Raw genomic sequence first — 15,759 nt, forward strand, 5'->3', positions numbered from 1 at the left:
ACCCTTACGTACCTACTATGCCTGTGTTCCTGCTGTGCTAAATTCATAGGCTTCAGGCTGTAAACACCGTATACAAGATGGGATAATAATAAAGAAACTACACACTCTATTTCTGGAGGGGAGAGGTGTTATTTATTTTTCATGGCTGAAAAAGACTGGATAGTGTCAATAGAAACAAGGACAAGAGAGCGGAAGAAAGCAAGAAGACGGCAAACTCATTTCTTAGGACTCAATGTACCCATTTCTGGTTCTGTTTCAGAGTCTTCATCATGGCTTTCTACGCAGAATCCTGGCTCACTGAGCTATTGGTAGCTCTGTCACTGGTAGTGGTCGCACTGTACATATGGTTCTCCCACTCGTACAAGTACTGGCAGAAGAAGAGGGCGCCTTACTTGGAACCGCAGTTCCCTTTTGGCAATATCTACAAGAGTTTTGTGGGCAAGCAGTCGATGCCGCTGGACATGGCTGAGGCATACCGGCAACTGAAAGGTAAGATGGAATTTTCAACTCTTTTCCATTGCTTGTATTTGTTCTTTTTATATTCAATAACCATGATTTTGTCTATTTACCTTTGTTTTATCATTGTGACTTCGTGTTGCTCAATTATTGAGTCAGTGATCCAGTATCTAAAATTCTTCGATGTAATAAAATAGCAGTTTCTGGAATAGGAGCCAGAATTTGTACCACTCTCTCTAGATCACCCAGATGATTGATAACTGAATTGTTACATCCCAGAATAATTTCCGAGGTGGATATTAAAAAATTGTTAAAGTTTTCCCACGACAGCTGCACATCCAGAGGGGTAGTCCGGTGAGTGCCCAATATCTACATCAGAATGTTACCCTGCAAGAACAGTCAATATTGCATGTAGTATGGGCACACCACCGAATCAGTTGCCATCCCACCTGAGCTGGACGACCAAGATGCCTGTGCAGCAGAACGACCTCACACAGAAGAGGCCATAACGTCATCCTGGTGTCCATGCACAACGAATCAACAACGCCGAAGTCAGAAGCAATAACGTCGTTACAGCACATTGATGCTGCAGAAATAAGTAGACTGAAGGCCTAAAAGGAAGGGTTGTGACACCACAGTGTGTTACTGAGTGCTAAGAAGCTCAGACGACTAGGGCACTTTTAGTTAGCCTTGCTCAACGATACTGCGTTTGGCATAGCTCCACAACTACAATTACCGTGATTTGTACAGCTAGATTCTAAGTGTTGCAACTAACCAATTGTAAGAGTGAACCGGTGACACTCCATCCACAGTCTAACAAGACAACTTCAATCTACGATACCACCGTTAGATCTGATGGACTCTTGTGCTGAGAGCTGCTGCTGGCTCATCTTCTCCTTTGCTGATGGGAAGACTTTGGTGCCTTCCAACACCAGGCCCGAGCAGGTCTCACTGAGGGCCCCTGGCGATCTGGCCAACCGCTGCTATTCTGGGGGAGTGCAGTAACTGCTGCAGAGATGTTGTGACTTAATTCTTCGTGACTTTGACCATTTAATGCACAGCTGGTGGGCAGCTTTCCTGGATATTGTATCCGATATCCAGCAAAACACCCTGGAAATCGGTTATCAGAGCTGTAGGCCACTGGGAAGCACTAACTGTATTTTGAGCACTAAGGCATCGACTAACGTTTGTGACGTAGCACCTGCTATGTGAGTCACTGCCGCCACATCGATACTGCAGGACACACCTGCATCAGCAAATACAGGACTGAAAAGTGCTTCGCCAGCTCGCCTGGCTGTCAGCAGTGTGGGGAGGACGATCTGCATTTGGTGTTAAAAAATGTGTAAACTGGCAGTAATGTTTCATTAAAGGTTCAGACATCTAACAGGTCAACACCACATTCCACATCACACTACTATGACGACTGTAGCGGCCACTGTCCTGGTCCTCTATAGAATGATGAATTTAAAACTAGTGCTGGGCCATTGACTGACTCCAATGATGTAATATCTTTGTCTAAAAGCGTTCAAAGCTTCAGTGTGCCCCCGCAGAGTAACATACACTCCTGGAAATGGAAAAAAGAACACATTGACACCGGTGTGTCAGACCCACCATACTTGCTCCGGACACTGCGAGAGGGCTGTACAAGCAATGATCACACGCACGGCACAGCGGACACACCAGGAACCGCGGTGTTGGCCGTCGAATGGCGCTAGCTGCGCAGCATTTGTGCACCGCCGCCGTCAGTGTCAGCCAGTTTGCCGTGGCATACGGAGCTCCATCGCAGTCTTTAACACTGGTAGCATGCCGCGACAGCGTGGACGTGAACCGTATGTGCATTTGACGGACTTTGAGCGAGGTCGTATAGTGGGCATGCGGGAGGCTGGGTGGACGTACCGCCGAATTGCTCAACACGTGGGGCGTGAGGTCTCCACAGTACATCGATGTTGCCGCCAGTGGTCGGCGGAAGGTGCACGTGCCCGTCGACCTGGGACCGGACCGCAGCGACGCACGGATGCACTCCAAGACCGTAGGATCCTATGCAGTGCCGTAGGGGACCGTACCGCCACTTCCCAGCAAATTAGGGACACTGTTGCTCCTGGGGTATCGGCGAGGACCATTCGCAACCGTCTCCATGAAGCTGGGCTACGGTCCCGCACACCGTTAGGCCGTCTTCCGCTCACGCCCCAACATCGTGCAGCCCGCCTCCAGTGGTGTCGCGACAGGCGTGAATGGAGGGACGAATGGAGACGTGTCGTCTTCAGCGATGAGAGTCGCTTCTGCCTTGGTGCCAATGATGGTCGTATGCGTGTTTGGCGCCGTGCAGGTGAGCGCCACAATCAGGACTGCATACGACCGAGGCACACAGGGCCAACACCCGGCATCATGGTGTGGGGAGCGATCTCCTACACTGGCCGTACACCACTGGTGATCGTCGAGGGGACACTGAATAGTGCACGGTACATCCAAACCGTCATCGAACCCATCGTTCTACCATTCCTAGACCGGCAAGGGAACTTGCTGTTCCAACAGGACAATGCACGTCCGCATGTATCCCGTGCCACCCAACGTGCTCTAGAAGGTGTAAGTCAACTACCCTGGCCAGCAAGATCTCCGGATCTGTCCCCCATTGAGCATGTTTGGGACTGGATGAAGCGTCGTCTCACGCGGTCTGCACGTCCAGCACGAACGCTGGTCCAACTGAGGCGCCAGGTGGAAATGGCATGGCAAGCCGTTCCACAGGACTACATCCAGCATCTCTACGATCGTCTCCATGGGAGAATAGCAGCCTGCATTGCTGCGAAAGGTGGATATACACTGTACTAGTGCCGACATTGTGCATGCTCTGTTGCCTGTGTCTATGTGCCTGTGGTTCTGTCAGTGTGATCATGTGATGTATCTGACCCCAGGAATGTGTCAATAAAGTTTCCCCTTCCTGGGACAATGAATTCACGGTGTTCTTATTTCAATTTCCAGGAGTGTACAATGTATAACAGCTTGCCACATGGCTGCGTAATGTGGCGTTCAGTGACGCGTGGCTCAACAGCTAAGTCAGTGAGTGCTTGCCTATGTACCCAGATGTGTGAAGATTCTACCCTCCATTAGCGCTAAGATATTTATCTGCCAATCACCACATCTTTCTCGTATGACAATGTTTGCTAGTTTTTAAAATTCCGAGTTGTATCATGATTTGGATTACATGTTAAACCTATAATTGAAGTCAGATTAGTGGTTGGAGGAAAATAGGACTTTCGGAAGTATCTGAAAGTTCTGGAGTACAGCATTATTTGAAAGTGAAGTGTGGAGCATTGGCAACTGGAGAAGTAGAAACTGGAAGTATTTGAAATTTATTTCTGTCGATGAATGTGAATAAATATAGAGTAGGCTACGAATGAAAAACCTTACCAGACGAAGGGACAGATTCCAGCCACATCTACTACGTCACCCAGGAGTAGTTCACCTCGTGCTGGAAGATGCTTTGTGTTCTGTGATGTCCTTAGGTTAGTTAGGTTTAAGTAGTTCTAAGTTCTAGGGGACTGATGACCATGGATGTTGAGTCCCATAGTGCTCAGAGCCATTTGAAAATGCTGTGGGGGGAGGGGGATATTAGGCTAAATATGTAAAACATATTGTAGAGAATGTTGCATGTGGTAGTTGTGTAGGATCTCAAAATATTAGCAGAAGCTAGAAATTGGCGAAAGGCAACATCATACCACTCTAAAGACTAATGACCTAGAAAAACGTATGTTATATTCTAATAAAGTGCGAAAAGATGTATTTCTCCTATCCTTTGTTTTCTGATTGGCGCAGGTTTGTCAGTTGTCTTGTGTTGTTTAAGAGGTAAATGTGGAACGTGACCTGTCCTTGACGTGTGACTGTTGTTGGAAAAACATCCCATCCCCATTCCCCGCCCTTGCAACAGGTAAGTAACATTTACAATCATGTATACTAAATGATAGAACTGGGGCCCTAAATGAGGCCGAGTAAATAAGTAAATGAATCATATTTTAATGAAGTTTATGAAGCTCGGTAAACAAACACATGGCAAGTCTTCATAAGTGCCTCTAAATTACCGATACTGAGTTAGCAGTCAGTGTCTTTCATCATGGCAGAAAAAATGGTCGTTCATAAACGACCACAGGAAAAACAGTGAACATTCCCATTGCTGCAAACCACGGCACAGAGGCTAATGGATTATACACAGTGAAAGTTATTACATTTTTTGTTCGTGGTAGCGTATTGGTAAATAGTTTCCTGCCATGAACTTCACCGGGATTTTTAGAGTACGTTTGTGTTAATAAATTGAACGGATAGTCATTTTAGACACAGTATATTCGTGTCTGGTACTTAAAAATTCTATATTCTTTCAGGCAATCGTTTCGGCGGAATATACTTCTTCAAGCGACCGACCTTGGTGGTAGTGGACCCAGATTTGATCCGCAGCCTTCTCGTTAAGGATTTCTGGACTTTCCACGACAGAGCGGCACCAGTAAACCAAAAAGAACCTCTGTCCCAACATCTTTTAGTGTTGCGTGGGAACAAGTGGCGGAGGTTACGCGTGAAGCTGACGCCCACGTTTACATCTGGGAAGATGAAGATCATGTTCCAGGTGAGCCGGCTGCCTAGGCTTCACCAAAACAAAGTCCCCAATTTCGCATTTAATTCCCTTACATCGCCCAGAATGCCATTTTTTTCTGCCGTCTTCTCCTCACGAACCTTTACACCCCTCACTCTCTCAGCTGCCGATAGTGATCTGCGTCGTGGAATTTCCACAACCTTTGTAAGCAAGAACGCTGGTCTGCTATCAGTCACTACTTCAAAAGACAAGAGTTCTCTGTTGCATTGCTTTTAGTGTTATTTAAGTAGCGTTATTAAATTAGTGTATACATTCCGTCCATTTGGAATGTTTCGCGTTTCCCTCGTATAGCATTCACAAGTGTTACTAGGTGGGTGATATACTGATATTTTAATGTGTCTGATGCCTAGAGTGTTCACAAAACCATTCCACATATTACACTCCTGGAAATTGAAATAAGAACACCGTGAATTCATTGTCCCAGGAAGGGGAAACTTTATTGACACATTCCTGGGGTCAGATACATCACATGATCACACTGACAGAACCACAGGCACATAGACACAGGCAACAGAGCATGCACAATGTCGGCACTAGTACAGTGTATATCCACCTTTCGCAGCAATGCAGGCTGCTATTCTCCCATGGAGACGATCGTAGAGATGCTGGATGTAGTCCTGTGGAACGGCTTGCCATGCCATTTCCACCTGGCGCCTCAGTTGGACCAGCGTTCGTGCTGGACGTGCAGACCGCGTGAGACGACGCTTCATCCAGTCCCAAACATGTTCAATGGGGGACAGATCCGGAGATCTTGCTGGCCAGGGTAGTTGACTTACACCTTCTAGAGCACGTTGGGTGGCACGGGATACATGCGGACGTGCATTGTCCTGTTGGAATAGCAAGTACCCTTGCCGGTCTAGGAATGGTAGAACGATGGGTTCGATGACGGTTTGGATGTACCGTGCACTATTCAGTGTCCCCTCGACGATCACCAGTGGTGTACGGCCAGTGTAGGAGATCGCTCCCCACACCATGATGCCGGGTGTTGGCCCTGTGTGCCTCGGTCGTATGCAGTCCTGATTGTGGCGCTCACCTGCACGGCGCCAAACACGCATACGACCATCATTGGCACCAAGGCAGAAGCGACTCTCATCGCTGAAGACGACACGTCTCCATTCGTCCCTCCATTCACGCCTGTCGCGACACCACTGGAGGCGGGCTGCACGATGTTGGGGCGTGAGCGGAAGACGGCCTAACGGTGTGCGGGACCGTAGCCCAGCTTCATGGAGACGGCTGCGAATGGTGCTCGCCGATACCCCAGGAGCAACAGTGTCCCTAATTTGCTGGGAAGTGGCGGTGCGGTCCCCTACGGCACTGCGTAGGATCCTACGGTCTTGGCGTGCATCCGTGCGTCGCTGCGGTCCGGTCCCAGGTCGACGGGCACGTGCACCTTCCGCCGACCACTGGCGACAACATCGATGTACTGTGGAGACCTCACGCACCACGTGTTGAGCAATTCGGCGGTACGTCCACCCGGCCTCCCGCATGCCCACTATACGCCCTCGCTCAAAGTCCGTCAACTGCACATACGGTTCACGTCCACGCTGTCGCGGCATGCTATCAGTGTTAAAGACTGCGATGGAGCTCCGTATGCCACGGCAAACTGGCTGACACTGACGGCGGCGGTGCACAAATGCTGCGCAGCTAGCGCCATTCGACGGCCAACACCGCGGTTCCTGGTGTGTCCGCTGTGCCGTGCGTGTGATCATTGCTTGTACAGCCCTCTCGCAGTGTCCGGAGCAAGTGCGGTGGGTCTGACACACCGGTGTCAATGTGTTCTTTTTTCCATTTCCAGGAGTGTAGAAGTAAACTGCGATAAACTGCCATACAACTACCTCTCTGTTTTTATTACTTTAGTAAAGAAATCCTTTTCGAGTTTGGTGATCAGAGTTTTGATATTTGCTTCCAATATCAGATATAATTTAATAAATTTAGAAAATATACCCACTAATACATATATATTTTTTTTTCACGCCACCACAAACAGCTGGGAGCAGCCCGGAATTGTCCACCGCTAGTAAGTCCACAATTTTGCTAGGGATGATACTTTGCATTTCTCTCTAGTGTAGGATAGGGCACTGTTTCACCCACTGGCATTAGTCACCAGCGGCCAACTGTGCGCACACCTGTCTGGCTAAAATGTTCATGTGCACATACTCACCTATTATCTCTATACACTTTTATGCCCCGTAATGCCCATAACTTAAATACACATGATCTATTAGGTGCTCAACACACTTTTCTGGGAACTGTAATCTACACACTCCCTTTTCTCAACCTTCCTACGAAACAGGACACCATTAAAAATTTTATAATAGTGAAGTATCTTTTCGTATCGCTTAATACCAAAATTTGCTTTAATAGATTTCAGTTCTGGGTCATCATTTTGTATTCATCGCATTTCGCTACAGATTGCATGAATCTCTCTTTCCCCAACTGCCCCTTGAAACTCTTCGTTTGATTCTTGTACGGCCAGGCAGATGGAAACGGTCGAGAGGAGCATGTATATATCAAAACAAGTATCTTCACAGACACCAACGACAATGCACAACGTTTCAAGCCCTTTTTGGACGTTTGTGTGATCATGGGTCCTTTCAGACAGACGAACGTATACGGAGGCGGCAGACTGCGCGTACATCACATTTGGAGGACCAGGTTCTACAGGACATTCAGACAAACCTTAGTACAAGTTTCAGGCCAGTAGCCCGCCAAAATGGTGTAAGCTAAAGTAAGATTATGTGTATCCAGCATGATAACCACTACTACCCCTATCACCTTCAACATACAGGTAAAACATGGTGCCTGGTGAGAGAAACTGTCATTCGTCAGGGTCATCTCCTGTGGCCCTGCAGTTTGTCGGTTTTACTAACGTTCACCCTCCAGACCTGCTGGTATAACCTTATTGCACCAAAAACATCGCCCAACGCGCAAGACGTTCGTTTATCAACCTACAATCCATCAGCAAACTAAGTATATTATGGTCGAATAGTACAGTCAGCTTGCGACCCTCTAGAAATATCAAGAACTTTATTAAGCCAGAGATACTGGAAACGCACTGGTGTTTATTTAACATACGGCTGGCGAAAGCCACACTTCTGTGTTCTTTCTTTCTTCCGTCTACTTTTTCTGGAATACCTCACATCCGATGACATAATCTGAACTGTTCAAAGCTGACAGAACGGTAACAAAATGTTGGGGTGGTACAACGTAGACTGTCTTTCATGACTAGCTATTCTCTGTCAGACTTATCCTCCATATCCACGTCGAGTTCTTTGTCAGAAGTTTACATAGGTCTATTCATTCCCCCATCACTCAGAAATGTTGAGTAGAAATTATACAGCTTTAAATATGACTTTGGCTGTGTCTTGGTAGTTTTGCTCTTGCACTCCGAAATTGCTTTAATTTTCTCACTGCTTATGATCTAAAAACTGAATTTATGCTCTAACAAATTCACATTTATCAAGTTTTAAAGTCATTCCTCCCCTGTTTAAGACTAAGAGTTCTTCTTCCAGAAACTCACAATGCTAACACCCAGATTCCGTAGCTATTAAACTATCGTCCACATAGACCCCAAGTTTTCTCATCAGTCGATCTCGAAATATGTGGCTTATCACTCTCACAAAAACCGCAGCTGATACCGTTAATCTGAACGGCACAACTTTGAAACGGTAAATTCACCCTTCAAATGAAAAATCTCTGAGTCAACTGTTCTCTTCAGCCAACATAATTTTCCAAAAGTCAGAGACCCAATCGACACTCGATATCGGTTTTACATTCCTAAAATTCTATAAGAGTTCTTCCATGTTACCTGACTGATGGAGTTCTCTTACAATGACATCCCATTTGGAAGCGTCTAATACTATTCTAACTGAATTATCTTTCTTTTTAACTATTGGAACGGTTTTCCACAGTATCCCATTCTAGCATTTGCTTTAATCTGGTTCACACAGGCACTCAACCAACAATAGCAATTACATACGGCTTTGCTGTGATAGGCTTATGTAATCTCACCTTAATAAAATATTCACGATTTACCAGACTTGCCTGAGAAAGTCACTGACCGTGCTGCTGGTCCCGGCCTAGATTCGAGTCCTCCCTCAGGCATGGGTGTGTGTGTCTGTCCTTAGGATAATTTAGGTTAAGTAGTGTATAAGCTTAGGGACTGATGACCTTAGCAGTTAAGTCCCATAAGATTTCACACATATTTGAACTTTTTTTTTGTCTGAGAAAATGTCCTCATACCAACTCTACAGATTACAGAATTTGTCTTTTTTCAAGTTGGAAATATTTTGAAACGACCCAGTTATTTATTTTATTTGATTATTCATAGAATAGTTATCTCAATCTTCATTGATTCGTGTATGTTCAGTTCGCTAGTCTCCGGTTAAAAAATTTTTAGATTCCACTTTTTGTCTTTTACTTTTTAATTCAAATTCAAGATATTTCTGTACACAATTCAGAAAAGTTTTGTGCTTGCACCAAAAAATTGTACCCAGTACGTCATCTTTAACTAACCTGTTAACTATAAAAAGCTTCATACTAAAACAACATGCACTACACGTAAAATCTAAATGCATTTCATTTTTTATAGGTTTATTCAGTCCACCAGTTACAGTTTTATTCTCAACAGTAGTGACCAGAAAAATTACTAATTTCCTGTTTTTATTTCCATTCACAGAATTTTACGGAATGGCCAACACATCACTATCAGAATTGAGGATCACACTTATTTTTTCTTTACCCATATTGATATCTATTCTTGGGTGAATATGTATTATTTCTTTCCCCTTTAAACACTTTTCCCTTAAAAGATCATTTTCGATGTCCCTTCCTTTCTCCTCCAAATTTGCGGTACACGTTGCAACTTTCAACTAACCCTCAATCTCATTATCTCAATTAAAAAATTCATTAAACCTTTCGTTCACTTTCATCTCATCTTTTTTTCCTTTCAAAACCTCTTTTTCCGGAGCCCACAAGTGAGGCACTAATGTCTTCTCTACTTTTCTGTACCCTCTCAAGTAATTAATACAATATTTACTTTCTTCCTTGATGTACCATTCTGTGTTAAAATTATCTTCTAAGTCATTTTACTCCTCATCGCCAATTTCTAAATTCTCCTGATTTATCTGTAAATTATCTGCTGAATTTAAATCCTCATCACAGTCCCTAGTTTTACAATCGTTTCCAATATCAAATACACTCTTTCCTTCCTCCAAAGAAACAACCTCAGTAATGCAACCTCTCCAAGATTAATTTCACCACTTAAATCTTCATTTCCCTTGAATAATAAACCATTTAATTCTGCCAAAAACATCATAAGCTTTACCACAATTATTTTTATCAACCTTCACCAATACAAAACATACTATTCCATTATTTAAAACTTCACTTTCATCAGTCAAAACACCAATAAATTGATCATAATGAAATATGCTTACCATCCAAGTACAATGTAATCATCTACCTTCAAGAATATGTTGAGCTGATAATCATCAGTAGTTAAAAATACAGAACGTTTTATGTACATCTTGTAAATTTAATTTTTGAAGTACAGTACGTCTTCGAACTGATGGATTCACGTATGTGAGATATGGTAAGTTTTAAATTTGGGAGAAATATCTGCGGATAGCTACGGCCACGGCCACACAACTTGCTGTCAGTAACGGACCGTCCCTGTGTCCTTGTAGACGATGGCAGACTGCGGCCGCGAGATGGTGAAGGCTCTGGAGGAGCCGGCGACACGGGGGGAGGTGATCGAGATGCGGGAGCTGAGCGCCCGCTACACCACGGACGTCGTCGCGTCCGTCGCCTTCGGCATCCAGGTCGACTCCCAGCGGGACCCGGAGAACGAGTTCCGCCAGTGGGGGCGGCGCATCTTCTCGCAGGGTCCGCTGAACACCCTGAACACACTTATCAGCTCTATAAATCCCAAACTTTTGACGCTACTAAGGTAAGCTCCAAAACTGCCACTTTTCGTATCCTGTACCAGTTTCGGTCGTTATGCACTGATGTTCTGACGTGTGGGGTTGATCTGTTATTCTGCGCAACGGATTAATCTGAGATGTACCCTTTACCCTGTGGCTCCTGCAAGATGCAATTTCCACCCCCACACTACAACAGAAGTCAGACAGACGCTCCTAACGTTCTAAAGAGAAATGCCTGAAAAACTTTCAGCAATAAATATCTTCTGTAGTCGTCCGCTGTAAGGAAATTACAAAAAAGTTCACAAAATTTCTTACGTAACTAGTGGGATACTTGGGTACTGGAGTAGTTCTAGTTAGTGTAAGAAAAACATGAAACTAACGAAAGTTATTATTTATTTTGCAGAAATTCTGAAAAAATCACAATAGCACTTTTAGTTATGAATTGAACAAGTTATATCCTGGTTCTCTTCGGAATGTGAAGTTACCTCTCAAGGATAGGATTCGCTAATGAAATTTCTATACAAAGTTTAAGATGGTTGTTGACTTGGCAGAATGGCTGAGAGGCGCGCCTACTCAACGTGAATAATTATCCTTTAGAATGTTGCTAGGTACGGTCGAGGCTGTCGCTTGTGCAATGCAGTGAAGTCTACTGTTGTGGAGGAAATATGGGGCTCACAATAGCTGTAGTGCACAATACCGTAAGCTGTGATGACTGCTGTCTGCGCCGCTCACTGCTGACAAATAAGATAACTCTCGTTCTATCTGGATTGACCTTCACCAATCAAACTCTCCCTATGCCTTGATGAAGTCAAGGATTCCTATTCGCCCCTAGTGTAACTATTGGCGTGGTACACCGGTCAGATAACCAGTCCACCGCGATGCCACTCAAAAATTCGCTCGCAGGCGTTGAACTATAACTCTGTCTGTTCACACCACACAATAAGTGTGTCGGCCAACACAGTGAACAACGTTTAATCGCAAGGACTCAATATAGAATAGCACTTCGATTTGCTCTCGACAGAGGTGGTCTCCCAGTGAAGTACTGAGGAGAGATTTGTTCCTCGCTCCAAGAGCGACAACGGAATGGCGCCTCTCCATGCGAGACGTGAAGGGGTACATCTTTCAGTCTCTTCCATTATTCCTTCAGCTCAAGGCGTCAGAAATATCGTCTGCCAATCAGCATTGCTCTTCTAAAACGGGAGAATGACGTTTCGTTTAAGGCGACCAACCAGAAACCTGTAGCATTGGCGTTTGGCGTTTGCTGTCTCCCTGTGAAAATCTCTGAAACTGCGTGCTATGTGTAAAGAATGCGTAGGCTGGCCGCTCCCACACAATGTAGCGGAATTTGCTTTTAAGCCGAACACAGGGTCGTTCCCCCTTTTCACTCGGGCCCACGCTGTCCGCTACACGGGCGGTCACTGGCCGACATAGGCTGGGTCGTGCTCTGAAGGGCCTGGCGTCCCGTTGTGCGGTTTCTCTCCCGCACTAAAAGCTTTTGTGACCGTCGTGTCTGGAATGTATGTGTGTACGCCAGCCTCGAGTATTTCAACCACGGTGCACTTACTTGTTAATTGCATATCGTTTACATGAATTCATACAACACTGACTTTATCTTATCGAGTTTGGGTTCGAATGAAGCGTCTTGATGTGCGGAATATGATTGTGAGGTCGGAATATGTAAGCAATGAAGGTCGGGAGACCATGACGTCTTACAATGTAAATGGGAAGTGTTACACCATGAAACATCAGTCCAGTATATGTCAAACGGTATGGATATGTACATCACATAACGAGTATTAAATGATTAAATTTTTATTCAACTCATTCTGATGTCCGCCATCAGCATTGGTGTGAGGTGCGACCACAGGGATGAACATTCTGGTATTTGTTGTGATAGGGAAGCAAACACCCTCTGAATGCTGTCCCCTGCAATGCCCAAAACGTGCTGTGTCTGCTCATGAAGTTAGCTAGGTGGAGGGTGATTTGAAGTGTGTTTTCCCATACACTCTCAAGCTTGCAGTATGAGTGATGAGTCAGGGGACCAGGCAGCCCATCAACAATGTGAACAACACTCTGATAATGAAGGATATGACAAAAGGGTTTTCCATTCTTACAACATACTGGGGAGCAACCAAGCCACAATGACGAAGCCAGCCCTCTTGTCACATGCAATAGCTCCCCTCACCACGATTCCAAGAGTTGGAGAGTTCCACTCGCGAACAGAGCGAGGAAGAAACGTCTGTTTGTACACCTCCGTATGAATCCTAAATTCTCGTATCTCATTTTCGTGGTCCGTATGCGCGATGTACGCTAGCGGCAGTGGAATCGTTCTGCAGTCAGCTTCAAATACCGGTTCTCTAAATTTTCTCAACAGTATTTCTTGAGAAGAACGTCGCCTTCCCTACAGAGATTCCCATTTGAGTTCCCAAAGCACCTCCGTAACAGTTACGTGTTGTGCGAACTACTGGTAACAATTCTTGCAGCCCATCTCTGAATTGCTTCAATATCTTCCTTCAAACCAACGTGGTGCAGATCCCAAACACTAGAGCAGTACTGAAGAATAGGTCGCACCAGCAACCTACATCTGGTCTCTTTTACACGTGAACCACTCTTTCCTAAAATTCTCCCAATAAATTGAAGTCTACTTTCGTCTTCCCCTGCAACAAACCGATGTTAAGGGTATTGGTCTGTAATTTTGAGGATCCGTCCTTCTACCCTTCTTATATGCAGGCGTCACCTGCGCTTTTTTCCAATTTCCTAAACCACGGTGGGTCTTTTCCGTCCGTAACCCACTTTTTCGGCACGTACTGTATCCGAACATTACAGGTTTGTTCTTCCCACTCATCCACATTAACTTACATTTTTCCTCATTCAGGGCTAGCTTCCATTCATCGCACCAACAGGAAATTTTGTCTAAGTCGTCTCGTATCTTCCAACAGTCACTTAAACTTGTGTTATAACTTTTATAAAAGATCAATCCCGTGTTGATATATTAATCATCCATTAACAGCTGACAAAAATATTGACAGTGCCACCATTTCATTAATACTATTTCAGCATGCAAGTTCATTTAGATTCTGATAACTGTGATAACCTTTAATGCATGCTATGAACAACCTGCAAAGTTAAAGGACAAAATCACTTTAGAAGACGCATGGGGCAGGTAGTCAGGTAGAAGATTTACTAGTTAAAGTGATTGTTGTGAGGGCGATAGCGTAAATTCGCCTGTCGCCTTTCAAAACATCCTGCAAGTCGAGTGAAGTCTTGTAAAACCTCATACACTTGCTTTTCGCTTCTCTCCATTTAACCGTTTTGTTACTTACTAAGGGCTTGCAAGAGAATTTTAATATTAATTAGTGTGTTAAGCCTTTTAGTAAACATGACTGTTACAGATAGATCTGTTTTTAGGGAAATTAAGTGATATTAACAATATATTGCTTTACAAGTGCTTATTATTGATTGGTATTATTAATTTGTCGATATACTGAATCATGAGTACAATGGAAAGAAAAATTACAGAGAAATAATTAAAATTGAAAGATACCCAATGTAACAGTAAAAGACAAAATAGGGATTAAGAATAAATTACGAATATGAAACATCCATTTGTATTGTAAACACCATCAGTATTGTGTATTATATCCTCTAATATTACTCAACATTGGCACTTACATTACATGCTGGTCTTGTGGGTATGCTATGTTTCGATGTCCCTCTGTAACGTTCTAGCAACACTGGACCCACTCAACGACCATCATGTACTCCACCAATCTTAATCCCTAGGAACTGTTTTCTTCTGTGCGGAAAGTACTGAAATATGACCCCATAAGGATGACATTTTAATCAACTTATCCTGCAGGCATGGAAGTACTGGAGTCTCAGTTTGGCAGCATTCGACCAAGATGTTGACGGTGCAACATATTCCAATTTCATCAGCGTATGTGCACGACATGTGAGTGCTGACTGTGCTGTAACGTCCTGTCACTCATTCTGGGGTTGCCTACAGTGGGAGTGACCCACAAGCTTCTCCCAGTACTGTTATGCCAAATAATAACTTTAATGATTACTATCTAATAAAGTAAAATCGGCTCGCATGTGTGATGGAACATTGCACCGTTCTGAACAACACGGGCACTGGAATGTCGTATTCATCTGCCGACACCAGGCAAGCGACTTTCAATTAAAATGTCTCGCCTCTATGAGAACAGACATAATGGATGTACGACTGCAGGTTGTAGACACGTGGTTCATAACATATGTTAGTTTGGGTTGTACTTGGAACGTGCTCGGATAGCCTAATGGTAAGGCGCACCTTCGATATAAGCGGGAAATCCGGGTTCGAGTCCCAGTTCGTCACAAATTTTTACTGTCGTCATTCCATTATATGTACATCTGACGGTTACCCACATTCGCAACTGCAAATACATTCCATGTATTTCATAATGGCGGTAGTCACCGCAGCGCCTCTTCCTTTTGACATGCATGCATGTCCGAAGAAACATTGCATTGTACTTCTGAGCAACACAGGAACTCCTGTATCGTAAATAAGTCCACAGAACACCAACTGACGAAAGAAGATTCTGTTTTATATGAAACAAACACAACTGAGGAATCATTTACTTGTTCCAGTACTATGGACACGAGCACAAATCAAGCAGAAAACAAGCAACATATTTACAAAACAATACACAGAAGAAGTCATAGTCACATCACAATGCAATGAAACCAGTTCTGTTTATCACG

The 15,759-nt window shown here is 44.4% G+C and overlaps 1 protein-coding gene across 1 annotated transcript in view; it reads left to right on the plus strand.

The window, feature by feature from the left end:
* Positions 1–15,759, plus strand: part of LOC124798344 (cytochrome P450 6k1-like) — a 61,616-nt gene that overhangs the window by 15,371 nt on the left and 30,486 nt on the right. Inside the window, exons 2-4 of the mRNA XM_047261702.1 lie at positions 260–489; positions 4,827–5,065; positions 10,780–11,042. Of these exons, the coding sequence (XP_047117658.1) occupies positions 270–489; positions 4,827–5,065; positions 10,780–11,042 (722 nt within the window). The 5' untranslated portion in view covers positions 260–269. The remainder of the gene's footprint in view (positions 1–259; positions 490–4,826; positions 5,066–10,779; positions 11,043–15,759) is intronic.

This window comes from Schistocerca piceifrons, chromosome 5 (genome assembly GCF_021461385.2).
Source record: "Schistocerca piceifrons isolate TAMUIC-IGC-003096 chromosome 5, iqSchPice1.1, whole genome shotgun sequence".
Taxonomy (NCBI): domain Eukaryota; kingdom Metazoa; phylum Arthropoda; class Insecta; order Orthoptera; family Acrididae; genus Schistocerca; species Schistocerca piceifrons.